The following is an 18,174-nucleotide window of genomic DNA, read 5'->3' on the forward strand; positions in this document are numbered from 1 at the left end:
TACATTAGAGTTGGTTACAGTCCATCATCTTTTATGATATACATAGACTACAATAATTGTGTGGTTTAACTAGGGATGATAACCATCGGAAATACCAACAGTTTTATCATAAACCTGTAGGACACTAATTAACATCCTCCCGCTCCTCACCGTATTGCATGTGTCACTTACAGGAAGCCTACAATAAAAACATAAACTGCAGTTACACAGTGAAAGCTCAGTACAAACAGAAGCTTATCCTGCAGTTTATTTAGAATTTTACTGTATTGCAGTTACTGCAGATACGTGGCAGCTGTTTGTACCAATGAACTGCTCTTTTACTATTTAAATAATCCTCCATTTACCCTTTAGAAGAGGAGCAAAAGCTTAGTAAATCTGAACCTCACTGAATTGAGTTTTCTCTCCTATCGTCTCTGAGTGATCAACAGACATATTAAACAACAGCATAAATGTACCTGATTGGCAATAGACTTTAGACCGGTTTATAATGTGTATTGTAAACTGGGTATCTTAAATGTGCAGCAGTTAAAGTCCTAAATCTGTACTGTTTTTACCACCTAGTTATTTCTGAAGTGAAAATGATGGTACTGAAGCTGCAAATACTACTATACCTTATTACTGTGTGCATCTCTCTTTGTTGTTATTTATTTTCTGCTATCATCACCTGCTGACAAAATGTTGCATCCTACAGGGCCACCCTGTAGAAACACTAAAATAAACAGTAAACACATATACATCTCCAACGGAAATTCCACAGGCTCTTTCCCTTGGCCAGCTGTACACCAACGCTACAGTATTTTCAATTCTGTACTGTTGCAAAGCTCAAGGAAACCCATACCCCATACTCATACTTGATGTACACAGCATTCTGCAAAGAGAACTGACTGCTGTGTGACCAAGCTGCATCTGTGCATCCCCAGCTTTGCTGAAAAAGCATTTGAAACTGTCCGTGTGGTAAGAGGAATGTGTTAACCTGACTTTGAATGCCCTAGGCTAAGACTTGCACAAAACTCCTCACTAAAATGTGTCTAGAGATGAAGTGTGGTCTATGGTTAAAGCAAAGGACAGGAATGTGGGTCCCCATATCGCGCATATATATATATATATATATATATATATATATATATATATATATATATATATATATATATATATACATCTTCATTATTCACCGGGCCCAGCTTAGAGCAAGATCTATTCACCAATTCATGTGTTACATTTATCTCTCTTAGCAAAAAGAGCTTTGTAGTGGGCAATCCATAACTAGCAGCACATAAAACAATTTATTGGGCAAAGTAAAAGAATAACAGTAGATGAATACAATTAATTTGTAGGATTCGGGTGCTCGCCTCAATTCCTTGTCTGTGTAGCAAGCAGAATGTTGGTCGGGTTGATTCTGAATATGTTGAAATCAATGCAGACTAGGCTCATTTGAAAAACATTTTAACCACATAAGAGCCAATGCCAATTGCCATATAATAAAGTAATTTGTCCTACAAGTGTTTAGGATGTGGCACACCCTGCTTTCCCCTTGTTGGTGTGTTAGATTTTAATTGTGTAGCTCGTTCACATGGATTATCATGCATTACGTACTTTACAGTTACGATATTGCAATCAGCATTCATATTTCAGAAGCAGTATGTGATTTCAAACAAGGGTTTAAAAGTGAGTTTGTTATAGGGTTTTTTATTAGTATTATTAAATCCAGCCCTAGAAATCACATCAATACAGGCAGATGTCCTATCCCCCTCACTTCCATTATGACAAGAGCAATCGAAAGAAAGTGAAAGTTGAAATCAGTATTCTGAACCTCGACATCAGGAAGACCCGAGAAGCAGAGGAAGGAGAAACTAATGAGCGACCGGGTAGCGCGGTGTGTGGATATTCACTCATTACTCTCACCCCATCTGCCATCTGCCTTTGGTAATAGTCCACTTTAGAGGCTGCACTACATTAAAGTAGCTTGGACCCAGCATGGTTTCAGGATAAGTCACAAAGAAATTAAATTTACTGTAGTGCTCATCTTAATCTCAATGCAAACACCCTATCACACCACAGCCCACCGGCACTGGCATTTCTTTCTGCCTGGGATCGCACTGAGAACATTGAAGACGTCGCAGCGAGATGTAGCTGGTGATCAAAGGCAAAGAAAAGGGGGTGGAACCTGTTCTATAAAACCCAGATCATGAACTGATTGATTTTGAGCTCATACACAGAGCCCATGTGACTCCATATAGACGCTTTCAAATTGAATTCATACCATTCCCTACATCCATTAAATGCCAACAAGGGCAGATGGGTATCTGTGCAAACTGAATAGAGGTTCACATTGCTGGGACCTGTGATGCGTGCTCCCCACACCATCTGAATTAATGGTGGCTCTTCTTCTACAGCGCCTCTGCTCCAATGTATTAGACTGGATATGGGCTTGGTTAAATGTGTTTATGGATATTGGCCTAAGCTGTTGAGTCCAGGACAAAATGTACACAATTTTGTGTGGAAGGAAAACAAACCAGACGTTGTTTGTCTATTGTTTTTGTTTTTCTTCCTTATTTTCTTGTGATAAATGCAATAAGTTCATTATTTTTAAATAATAACATTGGTAGCGCTGGTAATGCATGTTACAAAAAACATGGTAAAATGCATGGTGAACTGTTACATGACTGCCAAAATACTAACATTTATATGGGCACATTCAGTGAACTTCACACTGAACAGAACAGTTGCTTTTTCATATGGGATTGCCCCTTTAACCAAACCTACCGGTAGCCACAGGACTGCTTTCCTCTGAAACACCAGGACAGCAGTAGTCTTTAGATCAAGCTACCCCTATCAAAGAGGGGAATGGCATCAAAAAGTCAGTGCTATTTGTCACAATCTCAGTGGGAGCCAATTATTTTGTGGTTTAGAACTTGGTGGATGTTATAATGCCGAAGATTTTTGGTAGACTTTAATTGAGTCTGATTCCCCAGGAGACATGGATGGAATACTAGTGTCTGCCTGGATCTATATAGAAATGGGGATGTATTTAATTAAGTATTCTTGTTGTTCATTTTACCTCCAGAAATGCATTTATGCAATGGTCACTGTGTGCCACATTGAAGGTCTTTACAGTCTTGGTAGTCACTCATCTTTCATACTGAACAGTATACAAGAAACTTAAACACTTTGTTTTATAACATTTTCAAAAGCCTCTTACAAAAGATTTTGTTTCATTCTTTTTTTAAAGAGGTGTAAAGGTTATTATCATGCTTTATATTATTTTATACCTTTAAAATGTTTTTTGCATGGAACATGGAAGTATGTCGACCATGGGCTGAACACTGGGCTTGGTGATTTTGGCTGAGCACAAGATAACCCTAAAAATGAACAGCATTTAAACTAACTAGGGCAAAAATGTAACTACAATACGTACCAGACCAGTTCTGACTCCACTTCCCACAAACGCTAGCTTTTAACCTGACACATGGGACAACACAATAATTTTTGTTTTGACTTTGATTGGCTCCAATTGACAAGCCTTACTTTCGATTGGCATGTCTGGCTTGTCAATCATCACCGGTTTCAGGAAGTGGTTAGGCTGAGAGGTGAGTGCCCACGCTGGAATGTTTTTGTTCTGCACCTGTTTAAACTGTGTTCAGCTACAGAAAGTGGGCAACTCAGCAGCAGTGTTGGGTGTATATTTACAGTACTTAGAATGTGTAGTGTAGAGTACATGAAGTGTGAGCGCCTGCCTTTTTATTCCAACGCGTTGTCGCTCCTGCTCAGCTGTAAGCTAAATTGTACCGTGATGCGCATTGAGCGCTTTCTTAGGACAGAACGCCAAAACGAGAACTTAGAATTTAAATCCTTGTTGAAACAGTATTATGTAATTTTAAATATGCTTTGTTTCATACCGTGTACAGTATACGGCACTGGTCCCAAAAGCTAGCTTAAACGTGTACAAATAATAACTCGTAGAGCATTTGTTTATCATGAAATGAAACCGAAAGTGACAATTTAAGACAAATGAGAATGTAGTAGGTTTACTCTCTCTTTCTCATCAATATAAGATGTACTGTATAACACATTGTATAGAAGGCCACAGCTTGAGAGTGGAAAATGTAATTAAACTATGATATACCAAAATGTAGAACTGAGATAATCAATGAATAATTGAAAGGCAGGGGCAACATCTCTAGAATGATGCAACCATTGTCAGTGTGTAGCATCTTCAGAAGGAAATTCTGAACTGTAAACAGGATAATTGTGCAAAGAATAATTACTGCACTTCAGGGCTATCACTGGATTCAAAGCAATGCTCATTTCAAAATCAAATTAATTAATCAGGTCAGAACAGAAACATAAACTACAGTGCTCTAGTAAAATTGTATTTTACATTTCGTGCTTGCACTGTAAGTATATAAATGTAGATCAGGCTTAAGGAAAAGTTTAGAAACAGAAGAATATGCAGGTGGAGAATGAACCCTACCTGCATAGTATATGTAATGTGCTGTACTTATTTTTCCTACTTTTACAGAACGCCAATGAGATTACTGCAAAGGTGTGTTCAGATCCTTCTGCCTCCTCAGAGAACCGTCTTCTCCACAGAGAGTTTGTGTGGACTCTGCCAAGGTAGTGCCAGACCCAGGCTGTCCAGCAATAGCTTACTACGAGCATCGGTGGCAGGCATGGCATCTCTCCCCCAACAGAGATACCAGTATTTTTTAGTCTTGGATTTTGAAGCTACGTGTGACACAACACCCATTCAGCCCCAAGTAAGTACTGTACATTCTACTAATATTTCTAAAGATGTAGCTTGAGATCACAATAACAATGCAGAACAGTTAAACTGAAGTTTAAATACACTTTTTTGTGTTTGTGCCATTTGACTTCATTACATTTGTTTTTCCCTATAATGCAGACAAACAAACTCCAGTATAGGACAGGGCCTCTTTGAAAACAGGCATGCAATAACATTTGTATTTATAAACCTTTCACAATGGGCAACATTTCAAAGCTAGTCTGGAAAAGTACAGTAGATTACCATGACCAGCATCCACAGTATGTACATGCAAAAAAAAGGGATAGGCACCGCAATCTACATCCCTAGATTATTATGTTCTCAATAATTTATTCTAAGAATGTCCTTACCAAGTTTCCTCACAAGTGAAAAAGAGTTTCTCTTGATAAGTAAAAGTGTGGAATACTCAGTGATCTGCATTACCTGCATGGGCAAACTACAGTAACATTACATTTAAAAGTTTTTTATGGATGCTAGAAAGGGAAATGACCGCTCTAGTAGTCATTGCAATGTTGTTACTGTCGGCAGGGACATCTGCTTAAACAAAGGGTGACTGCCAAGGGTTGATCTATGGAAAGTAGGGAAGGTTCATGCATCTGCATCCCTGAAACTGAGAGTTTGGTAATCTGCTCTTGGTGGCAAAAAGAACTGGCTACAGTTTCTGCTCTTTACCTCTAGACTGCTTTTCAGCACACTTGCCCACTTTAAAATGCTGGTGTGGAAACACTCCCACTTAAATTACAGGACCCCCCCCCTTGTCAAAATGTTCCTGTCAAAATCCTGCATTTTTCTGTTTTCAATGGTGGAAATCATCTTTGAAATGAAAGGTGTCGCGTTCAGCTGTTACTGTGCCTCCACCTACCCGTACTACCAGATTTAATTACAGAGAAGAAGGGAGGGTTTTTTTTTTTTGTTTTGTTTTTTTCCGCAGCAGCAGAGCACAACGTGATTTCAGCAAGTGTTGAACTCCAGAGTGGCGTTTTGCTTCTTTTTTTCCTCTTCAGAATCTTTCCTTGAGATTTATTTTAATTTGCTTGTCTTTGTTTTTCTCGCACAAGCTGGTCTTTTCCAGTAAATCAATTTAAACAAATAATGGCAGGGCTTGTGTTCCATGGATTTTTACTTTAAAACCAATTCAGACATTGCTGATGTGCAGTGAACCTTAACATGGCATTCCTGCCTTCTGCTGGTTGGTTTGTATATTTTTGTTCACAGGGTTTTATGAAAGAACAAATAGAGCGCTATACACTAGTTAAGGTTAAATCAATGGCATCATACACAGTAAGTTTTCTTAAATCATATTGTTTAGAATGTTGGCTAAACTCAAAGTACAGGCCGATACATAAGGGGGAAATAGTTCACTCCAATAGGCAGGACCAGAGCCACGGGCAGCCTTATAAGTAAGGAGCATAAAGGACTTTTTAATTTTTTTTTTTTGAAATAGCAATAACTTGAACCTTTTGACATACAGTAGTAGTATATGTAGAAAAAATAGCAACTTCAAAGATTACTGATGGAATACTTTAGTTAAATATGTTTTGAAGACACAAGCATTGGGCAGTATTGGTAAGGATTCCTGATGCTGGGAGTCACACTGAAGGAATCACAAATACATCATTCCTTAGTAAGAAAGATCTGGAAAACTGTTGAGAATTGTAGCAGCTTTGGGAAATGAAGTACAGTTCCAAGAATTGGTTCTGATATCAAGCTAGCAGTATTTGTATATATTTTTGTATAAATAGACCCGATAACCACTTCGAAGACCCCTCCACCACACCCCCCTCCATGAAACATCAGGCATCAAGACTCATCTGTCTAAGTGTAACTCAGCAATTAAAAGACAAACAGGCAAATGCCACAGATGACCTGAAGCACAAGGCAACTGACAAACAGGTCCAGACAAATCAGCGGATAATTTATAAGCTCTGCACTAAAATCTAATTATTTGGCAATTCGAATTTTGCAGCTAGCCCAGGCAGGGCAATAAATTCATCTAGCCATAAATTATTAAAGGAACGGCCCCTGGTGTAAATCAAAAACAGCACTGTTTGTTTAAAGAATTAACCCCCCTCCCCGTTCGCCATCTTTTTACATTTTTTTTTTGTAAACTGTCAAGCCCTGGCATCGTATTTTACATCTCTTCATATTTCATTCGCTGTGAAGCTCAAAGACAGATGGGGATCATATTTTGTGCCTTTTCTTAAGTTAATAAAAGGGAATGGAGTGTTGGCTTTATCTGATAAGACATTTTGATCTTCTCCTCTCAGTTTAAATTTAGATATTCAGCTGACAGCTTAAAGCAGCAAATCAACTGAGGCGTTTAACCCCTTCTCCCATTTGTTGCATATCTGGCAGTTAACGACAATAAAAAGTCATCAGACAAAAGGTTTTATCCGTATGTAGAACCTCGACCATCTACATTCTGCGACAGGTATTATACATGTTAATGAGGCTATGAATCAGTGACAGCAGGACTAGTTACTCCTTTTCAATTCCAATCTAATCGGGTTAAAACAAGTCAAAAATCCTTGATAGACCCTGCATGTGAGGAAGTTCCTCCAAACATTCCTTTCAACCAGTTAAGTTTAGCAAATAGGAATATAACTACTTTTTTAGTTTGAATGGATAGAAATTTGAATATGGCATAGATAGCTTGTCGTTCCCGACAAACAGAGCTATGATGTTCATTTAAATTGTGTTAAAAGAGGGTGATGCAGTATTGTAACCAGACAATCCATAACACACTCGGGATATTAAAATAGACAAGAGGCACAAGGAGCCACCCGGTGACCTGGGTTTGATAGACACCTCAGCACCTTGCTATCCTTTATTCACAGTCCCATTGCGAGTTGTGTGCCGTCTGAAATCCCTAAAACAGGTTAGAACATGAGGGCTTTTACAGCCATGCCTGCTGGTACTCGGAGTAAACCACCCCAAACTAGAAAAAATGGTCAACTTCACAATTATATTGCGGTGTGTAACCATTGTGTATGATTTGATGTGATGTCTACTGTATGGCTTTTTAGTTGCTGCTTAAAATGAAACATTTGCCTTTGTAAGATGTTTTCATTATTATTATTATTATTATTATTATTATTATTATTATTATTATTATTATTATTATATTTAATATTTTTATTATTAAAGAAATACAGTACCAAAGTAATAGATTCTGATGGAGGCTGGATTATTGCTATATTTGTACTGTAGGAATACAGATCTTTGAGTAAGGGTTCAGTATAGAATTGATGTTTTTTTCTCCATCTTCCTTAGAGAAAATGTGATCTGTGGTGATTAGATGATGGCGAGCTGAATTCTATGAAACATCTACTGTCCTATTTTTTTTTTTTTAAAGAGAACTTTTCATGTTAATGTTACAAAAATAGAAACAGATAACTTGAGACTGCTTAAAACACGATTTGGTTTACTTATATATATATATATATATATATATATATATATATATATATATATATACACACACACACATTACATACATTTATAGATATGCATATAAATTATTCTTGCAAGTAATAAAAAATGCAAAATTACTCATAAAAGCTGCTGCTGCCGTGTGTTTGATTATATTCTACAAAACGAATTGGAACAATAAAAACGCAATAAGAACTTCAGGTGGTGATTTCCTATCCTCTGCCTCTTTATTTCTTAACTGTTCTATTTGCATAACTACCATGATTTGAATTTGGAATAAAATATAAGTACAGGACATGTGAGTCTCATCAGTGTATTTGTGAAGTTGGCAAAACACCAGGGAGGACCTGACTGATGCAATCTAAATGCATTTTCTTTTTCTTTTTCTTTTTTTTATCTTTATTTAGATACCCCGATGTTCAGATGTCTTGTTTAACAAAAGGTTTAGGGGTAAGAACCATTTGATGATGCATATTGTGACAAAGACATTCTCCCTGTCTCTCTCTCTTAGGAAATTATTGAGTTCCCAATCTTAAAGCTGAATGGACAGACTATGGAGATCGAATCGATATTTCATACCTACGTGCAGCCAGTCTATAACCCTCAGCTCACACCCTTCTGTACAGAGGTAAGGTAGATTTACACACCCCTGTTCCTTCTGTCTGCATATTTCTATACTGGGGTGCATTTTAGCCTATTTCAAACTGTCCAAATGATTTATTTCACTCAGATTGTGTTGCAAGTGACCACACCTGCATGTGAATTCTCTGCATTGTCCACAGACTTTACAGAAGTAACTCTTTGCAGAAATCCATGTAGAGTTAAATTTATTTATTTAATTTTTTTAAAATTAATTTCTGCAGTATTTCTGGGGTTCTATGTACTTTGTTCATGTTTATCCATGGAGATACACATTCTCCCCTGAGGTAATGTGGAAATTTGAGGTACAGGCAACTCACCTCATGAGTGGAAGGAATTTAGTCTGCATCATGGAAAATCTGTACAAATTAGCACAACTTGACCTAATTGTTGGCAGTTTCTGCAGTGAGTAGCAAAGGGGGATGGGGTGAGTTAGGTCAGGGTTTTTGAGATACATTGGCAGAGCTCAATTAAATGAATGCGAGTCCCCATACACCCCACCCCAGCTCTGTCTCGCATAACAGGCAGGTTTATTGGTCCCCTTTGTTGAGTTCTGATTATCTGCCTGTCCAGTGCTGAAGCGCTCTTCTCTTATCATCAGCACACTGTCATTGTGTAGCAGAGCGATGGTGTCTAGATAAGACCCGCTGAAGAAGAGAAAAGAGCTTTGCTGTTGACAGAGAAGTTATTAGTCGCCATTCAGGCTGGACAAATTTGATCGTCTGAGGAGGATGTTTTTTAAGTGCTTGTCTAATCGTGTGGACAACAGAGATCAGAGGAGCTGAGTGGTCAGTTCCAGTTAGTCCTCAGCTCCACATAGGGGGGGGGTATTTAAAAAAATGGATCCGGTGGGTTAATGTGCTCGGACCTTTCTGCCCTTCACAAAGCATGTTGCTAACATGATTTAGGCTACATGTGAACAACTGGTGTTCTATTTGTATTAGGTTATCTAGAACAATAAATATGTTAATTGGAAATGAATTAATTGATAATATTAAGTGGATAACAAATTGATTGGCATGTACAAACATGAAGAGTCAATACATTAGATCAATATTGAAGTGCAATTGCAGTACAAAGACTAAGTATGTTTGCTGCCCATAGAAAATTAAAACACAGTTTAATATTGGCTTTCAGAGAGTGTAAAACAGTGCCAGAGATTATTAGAGTACTCCTTAATACCTACACTCGCTAATTAGACTCGCCTAAATTAGAAAAAGTGAATAACACAAACACCTTAAGGTAGATTAACTCTCTGAAATGAGAATTTCTCCCTAAAAGGTATATTATCTTATTACAGGAGAGGGGAAATCGTTTTGGTGGCCAACTGAAAACTAAATTAGTGCTTGGAATTCCAGAGAGTCATTAGGGATAAGAGTTTAATTGCAAATTTTAATCACTTCAAGAGCAATGGTGCCTGGTAATTTGTATATTGTGCATGGCCATTAGCGACCTCTTTGGACAGACGTGGTATTTTCAGCAGACGACATGGGCGTTTTTGACTGAAAGGGAAAAAGAAAATAAATCCAATTAGTTTGCCTAATTTTCCTGAACAAAAAAAAATTACAAATATTAAGGCGATGAATAAAAAAAAGATTTTAGTTTTCCAAGTTTATTTAATTGTATAAGCAAAAATTTAGATGGCATAACTAAACATTTTGAAACTCAACTTAGTGATTAGTGTCAGTGAAATAACTTGTCTGGTTATTTATAAGGCGAGTATCAAAGGTGCCAGATTTGCAAGACGAGGACTATACTGCAGCATGATAGCAAGCAGTACTAACACTTCATGCAAAAGCACTCAGCTTGAGTAATAGAACTTTGTTTTAACTTACACAATTAAACTTTAAACTCTGAATTTTAAAACTTTGGATAACTGTGTGGATAATTTTGATGCCACTGTATTACGTGTGTGTTTGCTAGGTAATGATTCTTTATGTAGTGTCAGTGACACTTGCCAGATTGACAGCCTAACTAGAGACTAAAGTCCTCTGTTTGTGTTATGCCACCCTTGTTCCTAATTTGATATTGTGTAATGACCTCCTAATGTTATTGGTCTTTGTTTTCAACAGTTGACCGGAATCATTCAGTCCATGGTTGAAGGGCAGCCCACGCTCCAACAAGCCCTGCAGGTAAATGGTCAGTGGTGTGTGACCCCTGACACATGACCTTTGACCTCAACAGCCTCCATTACCTGACAGGCCATTGATGTGACCTGAGTGATGTCTCTGTGATTACCGCTTGATTAGAATAACATTTCCCAACACTGCCTTGACACATGGCAGAGTGTATTGAACAATTGATTTTGTATTCTTGGTTCATGCTGGGGGACTGAGACAAGGGAGTGATTGTGACATTTGCACTATCCCCAAGCTTAGACCTGTCTGAGGCTTGTTACTAACGTAACAAATCTGGGTAACACTTTATAATACGTGTCATCATTTTAAATGTAATCGCATTATGTCTAAACTGATACACATTTTCCTATTGTATTCATCTGAAGTAAGCATCTACTATGTCACATTCTAAACATATTCATAAGTAACACTCAGCATTAATCATTAATAAACAGCACTTTAAAGTGCCATCCATATCTCAGAGAAATAAAGAAATAGGTTAGCTGGATATTTATACCACTGTATATAATATCTTATTTCATTTTTTGCTGAAACATTTTCGAGGGTTGAATATGTATAAACATTCCCCAAGTCTGCGTTTATTAAAAATCTGCATGCATGCCACAAAGTTAGCGTGATTACTACATTGAGTTTATAGGCAGTATAGGTATACTTTCTGTACGCAAACATTTATTGCTGTAAATTTGTCCATAGTGGGACATCCAGTATGCAATAATACAGTTCCTTGTTCTTATAAAAGTTATTAATTGGAAGAATTAGTGTTGTTTTATGTCCTTATTATTTTATTTCAATCAGATGGTGGCTGAATGGATGGATAAGGAAAATCTGCTGAATCCAGATGTCAGCTCAGTTTTTGTAACCTGCGGAGACTGGGATCTCAAAACAATGTAAGTATGGGCACAGGGTATAGGTACTGCTACCCAGGATAGCTTAGGCAAAATGAGACAGTGGGATAGGATTGTTTGATTTGTATCTGATTTCAGCAGTTCTGTATAAAGTTGGTTTGATTCAAAGAACCAACCTGTAGTAACCAGTCTTGTGAATTCCTCATATAAATAAATCATGACATCAAAACTATTCTAGTAATCCATATTTGACACACACTATACTTGGTTGGGAAACAAAATATTTTTTAGAATTGCAAGATCATTTAAATCAGGGGTGTCAAACATACGGCCCGCAGAATATAATTTTTCAGAACTGAGTGAAAACCTTTTTCTGGTGTCTCGAATCAGCTGACGCACTACTGTCTCACCCACGTGGTCGGCGATTGACATCAATCACAGCAACATGATAATTTGTGTTGCTCACGTGTTCCAAGAGCTGATACAATCATTAAATACAATCATTTTTAGGTTTTGGGTTTGTCTTTGTATTTTTGTAACTGTCACTCGGCCCGCGCCAAGCACCAGGGTATTGGATCAGGCCCACCAAACGAAACTTAAGTCCTATTCCTCCTACTGGTAAGGCTTCTCCTGTACTAAGATTGTCCAGTTGCAACAGCTGAATTACTGGATATGTTTTGCATTTAAAACTTTCAATAGAGGTGTGGACTTGTGTTCCCCGCATTCTCAGCACTAAATCTCTTATACTCCCATCCCCGCTGCTAGCTCCTGGGGCACTAGGCTTTGTCTGATTAGGTCAAACATTGTCACCAGGTAATCTCAGGCCGTCTGTGTTTTAACTTAAAAGCCTGGTGTTGACTTTTACAGTTCTGCCCAACGGCTTAGTTTCACATGAAAGCTGTTTTGTGTTTAAATGTTAGGTGGTTCCTAAATTATGTCGAATGCTAATTGTAAACTATTTAGAGTGGGATAAGGACATTGTGATCTGTTTGATTTGATTTATATTGTGCCTTGTTCAGATAAGATTGTAAGTCGCCCTGGATAAGGGCGTCTGCTAAGAAATAAATATTATTAATAATAATAATAATAATAATAATAATAATAATAATAAGATAAACCATGTGGAGTATTGTGAGTACAGCAACTTTGGAAAGACTCAATGAGAAGTATGGTCTCTTTGAAAAGCCTCCAGAGGGATCACACACAATATTATACTATTCCAATAAAAAGTAACAAACTAACCATAATTGTTTCAAAGTCAACAGTTACAAACCCCACTCCCAACAATACAAAAAAAAAAACAGAGCACTGTATTTATAACAGAGACAAAGAGAGTAGTAAGGGACAGAGAGGTGGCCAGTTAAGGCAGAGTAGTTAAAGATAAAGAGTTGAGCGAGACACACTTCAAGAGAGAGCAGAAGAGTAGCACGAGTGTAGTAATAAGACACTGGGAGAGTGTAGTAAGAGGGAGGCTGGGGAGACAGCTAGCAGGTGGAACAGCAGTGCAGGAAAGATGACCTGTCTGTCGGTGACAGTGTGTGACAGTCCCTAAAGCAGCTGGGAACCTGGGAGTGTGACAAGGAATACAGAAAGCAGCATCATTGCTTAAATCATTGATTGCTTCCTGCCTTCAGCCCTGACGCAATACTCCTAAGAAAAAAAAGCATGTAAAAAAAAAAAAAAAAATACTACTAGAAAAAACTAAACACTTTCTTTCTCCTTGTTGTTATTTATTCCATACCTTTGTGCTCATTTAAAAAAAAAAATATCACTCTAAATCACATTTGAAATTTAAAAATGAAACTGTAGCTGCAAATATGCATAACTGGAACATCATAAGAATCTCGCTATCTTCTAAATTGTGTATGGATTGATTAGCGCTTATTAATTATTCCCAGAAATGCATAACGTCTGCAAGTGCTCTCATCTCAGTCCTCTGTGGCTGGCATTCTTCAGTGAACGACTATGCAGTAGGAATGTAATAGATCCTCACTTCACAGAGAATAGATTTAAATGGGGTAAATTACGGGCAGAGACATAATATCTCTATATTTTCAAGACATACTGTAGCAGTTCTACAGATAGGCAATAGCATTGTGAAAAAGAACCCAAACACACAGAGCCACTAGTGGTCAAATGTTATAATTGCGTTTTGTTTGGCTGTAATTTTAAACTTGCGCTTAGTGCCACCACATGGTCACATCTGACATGTTGTAAAAGAGAAAGGATCAAATAAATGGGTGAATCAGTAAGTAATGTATTATTTGTTGTATTGTTCAGAACCAAGCAATAGCAAGAGTGTGCATGTGATTAAGCGATTTTAAAGAGTCCAGAGCGTATCGGAACCAAAGGCAGTAAATGGGCTGTACTAGCAATATTCTAGTGTTACTGTACAGCAGCAAAGAGGCCTGGCTTTTGATGGAAAAAAAAAAGTCCTACCCTTTAGCAGCAAAGTGGCTAACGGTGAAATGTAGTGACAGACAGAGAGCTGCATTCATTGGAAGTGTCTCCACTCCCCTGCAGGCAGCCTGTCTCTTTGTTAGCAGAGAGGGTGACAGTGACGTGACACTCTTAAAATAATTATTAACAAAACGCACTGCTGACTGCAAACAGCCTGCTCTCCTCAATGATGTGTCACCAGTGATTAGCATGGGTCCTGCCATCTCCCGGCACTCACAAGAGAGAGGAGGAGGAGGAGTGAGGAGAAGAGAGAGAGAGCACCAAGCCCCCTGGACAGGGAGAAATAAACACAGGAAAGTGACACCTGGCTCTGTCGACTGCTGTAAAGATTCTTCCCGGCCCTTCCCTCTGTTCTTTGAACTCGCTGTTCCTGAGGCCGTCGGAAACAAGTGGCTCTCAGAACTGGAAATGGAATGGAAATGGGAGTATTATTTAAACAGAAAGCAACACGTTAAACTTTCAGTGACCCTTGGCTCTTCAAATCCGAATAGCCTGGGCTTGCTTTTTCCTCTAAATCATAGGAGCAATATTTAAAATAAATAAATAAAGCCCTGGTAGATTGAGATTTTTTTTTTTTTAAATTTGCAGTGACTTTGGTAAATGTCTGATATGAGACGGAGTTATATTACCAAATGCAAAATGGATTTATTTTATTGCCAAATTTAACCTTGTTAGTCATTCATTTACTTATTTGTCATTACCGACCGATTTCATATAACATAAAATATCGATAATAAAATCACAAGCTTGTAATAGTTACCACAATCATTAATATCTGTGATTACATTAAAAATAACAATTTGAAATGCTGTCCGGTTGGTGGTAAACAGAAAATGCTGTAAATTGATGGCATCCGTTTGCTGTGGATTGCATCACAGAGTAGTATGCACACTGCGTGGAGAGGGGCTGAATTGCTGTGTGGCTGTGCTGGGTAGCTGGCTGGTGGGTGGGATTGGATGACAGGCTGACAGAATTGCATTGATGGGCTCATACAATATTTATGGAGGAGCGGAGAGTCACTGGCTTGACCTCGGTGGGTGGGGGGGGGGGGGGGGTTAGCCAATTAACTGGGACACTCTTACATTTTCATAGCGGGAATTGGCCAGGGCTCTGGAGAGTTCTGACTGCAGAGGAAAGCTGCCTCGTGCAGGATAATGTGTCTTTACTTTCGTTTTAGAACACCTCAATTTTTCCAGTTTTTATTGAAATTTACGCAGTTTAATGTCTCAATGTACTCTGAAATTAAAGCATAGAACAAATAAACAATTGGAGATAAAAAAGAAATCATGGAATCATTTTGTTTAACAAAATTTAATCTAAATTTTTGACTCATCAAAGTAGCCACCTTTTGCAGATATAACAGCCGAACACACTCGTGGCATTCTTTCTACAATGGAAATCAAATATTGTTCGGAAAGTTCTTCCCAACACTGTTGGAGAAGTTCCCACAAATGTGTTGCACTTGTAGGTTGCTTTGCTTTCACCCTTCTGTCCAGTTCATCCCAAACCAGCTCGATGGGGTTTAAGTCTGGAGACTGTGCTGGCCATTCCATGATTTGAAGCCTACCGTCTTGTTCTTTTCTTCTATAGTAGTTCTGACATAGCCTGGAGGTATGTTTTGGGTCATTATCTTTCTGTAGGATGAACCCCTGACCAACTAGGCGTATATTAGAGGGTATTGCATGGCGCTGCAAAATGCTGTGGTAGCAGTTTTGGTTCAGGGTGCCACTCACTCTGTGCAAGTTGCTGACTCTGAATCCAGCAAAAGAGCCCAGACCATCACGCTTCCTCCTCCATGTTTGACAGTTGGTGTCACACACCGAGGAACCATCCTTTCGCCTACTCGACGGCGTACAAAAACCCTGCGTGATGAACCGAAGATTTCAAATTTTGATTCATCGGTCCATAAGACCTTCTTCCAGTCTTCAGTAGTCCACTGGCGGTGCTTCATGGCCCAGGCAAGCCTCTTTTTCTTATTTTGCCATCTTAGCAATGGCTTTCTTACTGCCACTCGACCTGTCAAACCTGCAGCTCGAAGTCTTCACTTCACAGTTGAAACTGAGACTTGCTTACTTCGACCAGTGTTAAGCTGTGCTTGAAGCTGTTGTCCTGTGAGCCGCCTATCACGCAAGCTGTTGACTCTCAGAAACTTGTCTTCTGATTCTGTTGTGGCTTTGGGTCTGCCAGACCTCTTCCTGTCAGAGTTTCCTCCAGTTTCCAAGTGCCTTTTGATGGTGTAGGAAACTGTACTCACTGACACCTTGGCTTTCTTTGCAGTTTCTCTAAAGGAAAGACCTACACTTTTAAGGGTTATAATGGTCTGTCTGTCTTCCTTTGTTAATTGCTTTTTTCTCGCCATTATGAGAGCAATATACTACTTCCTGCAGTACAATACTGTCCAAATAATGCTTAAGAGGGTGTAGTAACACAGTCTGTTCCAACACTGCTTTTATACAGACAGAGGGTTTGTAAGTAATCAACAAAAGTTGGGACACCTGTAGGAATTGTTAGCATCAACTTTCAAGGCTTAATTTACTTCCATTGCTGCAGAACAGCTGTAAGTTGTTAACCCATTACTTGTTCCCTGAAAAAGGCCTTTTTGTATAATTCTGAAATGTACATTATTTTTCAGTTTTTGGTAACCTAAACTTTTTTTATTAACCTCTGGCAGTTTACCGCTTACCTTTGTACCATTTCAGGTTATTCACTGGACTTGAACTGCTTAAATTTCAATAAAAACTGGAAAAATGGGGGTGTTCTAAAACTTTTGACCGGTAGTGTATATATATAGATATAGATATATATATACACACATACATACAGTGCTGTGAAAAAGTATTTGCCCCCTGTTTGATTTTCTGCATTTTTGCGTATTTTTGACACTGAATGTTATCAGATCTTCAACCAAAACCTAATATTAGATAAAAGGGACCCTGAGTGAACAAATAACACAAAAATTTGATACATATTTCATTTATCTATTAAAGAAAGTTATGCAACACCCAATGCCCCCATGTGAAAAAGTAATTACCCCCTTAGACTCAATAACTGGTTACGCCACATTTAACAGGAATAACTGCAACCAAACGCTTCCTGCCACAACATCTCAATGGGGTTTAGGTCTGGACTTTGACTAGGCCATTCCAAAACTTTACATTTCTTGTTCTTCAAGCATTTTGATGTAGACTTGCTTGTGTGTTTCGGATCATTGTCTTGCTGCATGACCCAGCTGCGCTTCAGCTTCAGCTCACGGACGGATGGCCTGACATTCTCCTGTAGAATTCTCTGATACAGAGCAGAATTCATGGTTCCTTCAATGATGGCAAGGCGTCCAGGTCCTGATGCAGCAAAGTATCCCCAAACCATGACACTACCACCACCATGCTTGACCGTTGGTATGAGGTTCTTACTGTGGAATGCAGTGTTTGGTTTTCGCCAGACATAACGGGGCGCATGTCGGCCAAAAAGTTCCACTTTTGACTCATCTGTCCATAGAACATTGTTCCAAAACTCTTGAGGATCATCCAGGTGCTTTTTGGCAAACTTGAGACGAGCATTCATGTTCTTAGTGAGCAATGGTTTCCGCCTTGCTACTCTGCCATGAATCCCATTTTTGCCCAGTGTCTTTCTGATGGTGGAGTCATGAACACTGACCTTAGCCGGGGCGAGAGAGGCCTGCAGATCCCTGGATGTTGTTTTAGGGTTCTTTGTGACTTCCTGGATGATTTTACACCTTGCTCTTGGAGAGATTTTGGCAGGACGACCACTCCTGGGAAGATTCACTACTGTCCCAAACTTTCTCCATTTGGACAATATGACTCTGACTGTGGTTCGGTGGAGCCCCAGAGCCTTAAAAATGGTTTTGTAACCCTTTCCA

The 18,174-nt window shown here is 38.7% G+C and overlaps 1 protein-coding gene across 2 annotated transcripts in view; it reads left to right on the forward strand.

Moving 5' to 3' along the window:
• The first annotated feature begins 3,522 nt into the window (after nt 1–3,522).
• LOC117417470 (ERI1 exoribonuclease 3-like) overlaps nt 3,523–18,174 on the forward strand; it is an 89,480-nt gene continuing 74,828 nt past the window's right edge. Inside the window, exons 1-5 of one of the 2 annotated variants that reach the window (XM_034029638.3) lie at nt 3,523–3,587; nt 4,520–4,757; nt 8,727–8,843; nt 10,927–10,986; nt 11,788–11,879. In XM_034029638.3, coding sequence (XP_033885529.2) covers nt 4,527–4,757; nt 8,727–8,843; nt 10,927–10,986; nt 11,788–11,879 — 500 coding nt within the window. In that variant the 5' untranslated portion in view covers nt 3,523–3,587; nt 4,520–4,526. Of the gene's footprint in view, nt 3,588–3,665; nt 3,771–4,519; nt 4,758–8,726; nt 8,844–10,926; nt 10,987–11,787; nt 11,880–18,174 lie in introns of those variants that run through there. The other variant, XM_059034931.1, reaches the window with a different exon arrangement.

The sequence above is a fragment of the Acipenser ruthenus genome, chromosome 12 (assembly GCF_902713425.1).
Source record: "Acipenser ruthenus chromosome 12, fAciRut3.2 maternal haplotype, whole genome shotgun sequence".
In the NCBI taxonomy this organism is placed as follows: domain Eukaryota; kingdom Metazoa; phylum Chordata; class Actinopteri; order Acipenseriformes; family Acipenseridae; genus Acipenser; species Acipenser ruthenus.